The 4,636-nt window shown below is 36.9% G+C and overlaps 1 protein-coding gene across 1 annotated transcript; it reads right to left on the reverse strand.

Moving 5' to 3' along the window:
• Nucleotides 1-3,925: 3,925 nt before the first annotated feature.
• On the reverse strand, nt 3,926-4,249 carry LOC142639674 (uncharacterized). The gene has a single exon (XM_075813821.1). It carries the CDS (start codon nt 4,247-4,249, stop codon nt 3,926-3,928), a length of 324 nt encoding a protein of 107 aa, XP_075669936.1.
• Between the last annotated feature and the right edge of the window lie 387 nt (nt 4,250-4,636).

The following is a 4,636-nucleotide window of genomic DNA, read 5'->3' on the forward strand; positions in this document are numbered from 1 at the left end:
ACTTTCATTAAGCTTATGACAAGTTGAATAAAAGGTACGCATATGAACAAGTAAAATGCAATCAAGGTAATAAGCAAGAAATGAGCTATAAAGCAACTTGATCATATAGGAATAGTCATTAGAGAATGACTACAATGAACATTTAGCTAGTAAATGATCATCCGGACACGCAATGCAATTTAGAGTAATGCAATAATCAATTGCATGTCCAAACACATAACCAATGCAAAACACCAAAGTATTTGCATTAAGAATACAAAATCCAACAAGGGCACAAGTGTGAAGTACTAAAGATAATGCAACAAAATCTAGAAGTACATTAAAAATGCTACAAAGCAAAGATACAAAGGCAAAGTACTGAATATAAACTGAAAGCTTTAAACCAAAGTACTTAAACGCTTTAAAAGAAAGCAATGTAAATAACTAAGAGTTATAAAAACTATAAGGTAAAAAGGAAAGTAGAGTATTAAAACCATGTCACAAAATCATGTTATAAGTGCTAAACATGTAATAACAATTATCTAGCATGAGCGATATGCAAAACATGACAAGTGAACAAGAATGTGCATCAAGTGTGTAGGTGGTGTGCATATGTGATGCATGATCAAGGCATGACGAAACACATTTGGGTAAAAGTGTGTAAAAACACACAACCAATGATCAAAACATGATAAACAAGTCAAATCAAGGTAATCCTCAAAGTTTGGTACTCATTGGAGTCCAAAACAACACCAAAATGCCATTTGGGCATTTTATCAAACACTTGGTATGCACCTATAAAACTAGCATGTAGGCAATGCATGAACATGTGAAAATCTTGCCTAAATACAAGTTGAAATGCCACAATTGGCCAACACAAACACAAACAGAAGAAATGGGACAAAGCCCAATCCAGAAATTGAATAAAAAATTTGCAAAATTTAAAGTTCCCAACCCTTTTTCAAAAAGGACCCAATTCAAGTAAAACCTAGAATTTTCTAATCTATGTAAGTAGAGATAAAAGATAGATCAAGCATACCTTAGATATGATTTGAAGAAGTTTTCTCTTGAGATTTGGTTGGGTTTTTGAGTGAAAATAGGTTTAGGGTTGAGAGAGGCTCGAGGGAGGCAAAAAAGGGAAATAGGGTGTGTTTGAAAAACTGTCTACATCAGCCCTTTAAAACTGAAAACACGCATTTTTAGCGAGTCCGCTTCTCGCGAAGTTACTCGCGAAAAATGTCTCTAGAGCACAAAACTTTTCACAATAAGACTTTAGTTGCAAGACAGTCGCGGAAGTTTTTGTCTAAAATTCATGTTTTCAATATTTTTCCTTAACCCATTTTCGTGGGAAGAGCTTAGTTGCGAGCTTCTTGCGAAAATGCCTCCAAAGGAGGTTTTGATGAAAAACATGAAAAATGCAATTTTGAACAAAAACTCAAAATACAAAAGCATAAAAACACTTTCAAAAACATATAAAATACTCAAAATCTTTTTGGGTTTGATCGACAAGCAATTGAGTATACACATCACATTTGAACATGTACAATCACACAAATGAAATAAGTATTCATTGAACAATAGACTTATGTGTTTTGTGTGTATGTCAAATGTGGAATAGTCCTTAGTCTAGAGTGAAGCTTCAAAGATCAATTTAATCAAGTCATACATAACTAGTACTAAGTCAAGTGGTCTATCTCAATTATAGAAATAAGCATATATGACCTCCCACAAGAAAATAATCACAAAAGTTTGAAGATTTTCTTTTTAGCTTCTTACAACTTATAACTTTTGATCATATAATAACATTACATCTCATTTTGAGATCGATGCTTGAAATTTTTGATATTTCAACTTTTTGAGTAAGCTTTTGGCTTTTTGAGGCACCATACATTTCAATACAAGTCACTTTCCCTTTTTCCTAGTCAAATACTAGTATATGCGAAAGCTTTTGCAGCTCATTATCTCTTTTTGAGATTTGACATTTGTTGAGTTATAGAGCAAAAACATAAAAACGTGAAAAGATATATAGGCACAAGTCTATGCATGTATCAAGACCAACAAGACTATTGACCGATCATTAATGACAAGCTTGAAGATCGATTTACAACAATCACACATAGATTTCAACATTTTTTCCACAAAGATAGATGTGCATACAAAACAAGCTAAGCTCGTAAATGCACTACGCCATTAGTACGAAGGTACTAAGCCAAACACAAGCGTTCAAACTTTTTTGGAGACTTTTCAATTTTTATGGTTTTTTGAAATTTTCAACTCACTCAAAGATAGAACAAGTAAAGTAAGATCAACAAAAGCAACAAGTACAAAAAAAAAACTTGTAAAAGAAACATGCTATAAACCGGAAGCAGTGACACAAGAAGACTATTCATGTCAAGACGCATGAACCTATGACCCTAAACAATGGAAGTATTAATGCATGGGCAGAGAGATTGATCATGCATGAGTACCCTTCTTCACCCACACTTTTCGAGTGTTTTAGGTAAGACCCTTAGATGGAGGAGTACAACCAACATAACTTTCCAACCTCGGAGTGAAGCTAGCAAGGCATAGAGAGATGTTCTTCAACATTTTCATGACGTCTCCAATGAGATGTCCCTCATTTTCTCCCTTAGGTTATGCTCCCTTTGGCCTTTTCTTTGAGTTTTCATGGCATGCATAGAGTCAACCTTTTTGAGTGCATGAAGCTTGAAACAATTTGGGCTTGTGTGCCCTTGAACGCCACAATGATGACACACATGCTTCACTTGAGGCCCCATTTGATTTTTGGGCAATGACTTCCCTTTATCCTTTGGTTTTGCACCAATGGTTCTCTTTACAGTAGCAAAGGTCTCAATCTCAAGCTTCACTTCTTTGAGTTTCTCAACATTCTTGGCTAATACGAACCTCACTTCCTTCTTGGGTTCGCTGCTGGAGCTTCCTTCTCCGGTGTAGCCCAAACTGGTCTTATCATGCGAAGATTTTTGTGAGGACAGCACATTGTCAAGTTTCTTGGTGGAGATACACTCAATCTTGACATTAGCTTGGATTATTTCAAGTTCAAGAAACTTGATCTTAGAATAAGCTTCAACCAGCTCTCCCTTGAGTCCTTCTACCTCACATCTTGCTTCCTTAAGTTGCACAAGGGTACACCTACGCTCTTCTTCAATCTTCTTCATTTTTCTCATAGCATAGTTCCCAACCTTAGTGTATTTGCCACAATCTTCTAGTAAAGAATCATAAGCTTCTTGAAGGTTGTTGTCACCTTCATTTTGGCATACATCTTCATCTTCTGATTCTTCAACTTCCTCACCCTTGGAATGCTCACCAAGTTCATCAACCAAATTGCTCAAATCATCCTTAGCGTCAACAAAGGTAATTGCCATAAAGGCCATATAATTTCTGTCACTGTCACTCTCTCCTTCTGTGTCTAAATTTGAGCTTTCGGAGTCACTAAGAGTAATGGCAAACACCTTTCCCTTCCCTCTCAAATAGTTGGGACGCTCCTTCTTGAGGTGTCCATGGCTGTTGCATTCATAGCACACGATTCCTTGAGGGGATTGAGAGTCCTTCCCATCTTTCTTCTTGAACTCCTTCCTACCACCTTTGGAAGATGAAAACATTCCTTTGCTGAAAGACTTCCCACTGTTTTTCATCTTCAAAAATTTCCAGAAGTTCTATGCAAGGAATGCTACCTCCTTCTCCACATCATCTTCTTCGGAGGAGTCATCCACTCTCTCGATGATGGTTTTGAGAGCAAGTGATTTGCGTTGCTTGTGGAAAGGCAGTCCAAGCTCATATGTTTGGAGAGATCTAATGAGCTCTTGAATCTTGATCTCATCCAAATCTTTGCTTTCTTCTATAGCTGTGACCTTTGCAGGGTAGCTCTCTGGTAAGGACCTCAAAATTTTTCTCACCACCTTGGCATCCTCAATCTTTTCTCTGAAAATCATTCAAATGACTCATCATCACTCATCTTGAGCTCTTCAAATCGGGTGGTAAGCATTTGGAGCTTTGTGTCCTTAACTTTCTTGGTACCTTCATAGGTAGTCTCAAGAATCGTCCAAGCTTCCTTGGCGATCTTCACATGCGATATCCTGTGAAATTCATCAGTAGACACACCACAAAAGATAGCATTAATTGCTTTACTATTGGCATTTTCCAAAGCAAGAGCTGCCTTATCCCATTCAGACTTGGCTGTTGTAGGTCTAACATAGCCATTCTCAATGGAATCCCATACGGACTCATCTATAGCACAAAGGAATGCCCTCATACGGACTTTCCAAAATGCATAGTTGCTCCCATCAAAGAATGGTGGAGCATTAAGCGATTATGACCGATCCATCTCAAAAGGGGTCTAAGATTGCACTTAGGTAATGAAACCACAACAAGTGCACCTGCTTTAATACCAATTGAAAGCTCAGATTTGTGTTAAAACACAAGAGCTTGTTTAGACCTCAAATTAAAAGATTACGGTTCGGTTGATTTTACTCTAACTTAAACTAAGTGCGAAATAGAGTACATGCAAGCAAACAAATAATAAAACTACTCTAAGCCATATTCAACAAATCACAGTAGTAAAATGAAAGCTAGAGGAGTAGGGAAGAGAAATGCAAACACAAGATAACACACCGATGTGTTATCGAAGAGGAAACCGAAC

The sequence above is a fragment of the Castanea sativa genome, chromosome 6 (assembly GCF_040712315.1).
Source record: "Castanea sativa cultivar Marrone di Chiusa Pesio chromosome 6, ASM4071231v1".
Taxonomy (NCBI): Eukaryota; Viridiplantae; Streptophyta; class Magnoliopsida; order Fagales; family Fagaceae; genus Castanea; species Castanea sativa.

Bases quoted from the DNA above. Each gene is read 5' to 3' on its own strand.
- LOC142639674 (XM_075813821.1), bottom strand. From the start codon at position 4,249: ATGAGGGCATTCCTTTGTGCTATAGATGAGTCCGTATGGGATTCCATT.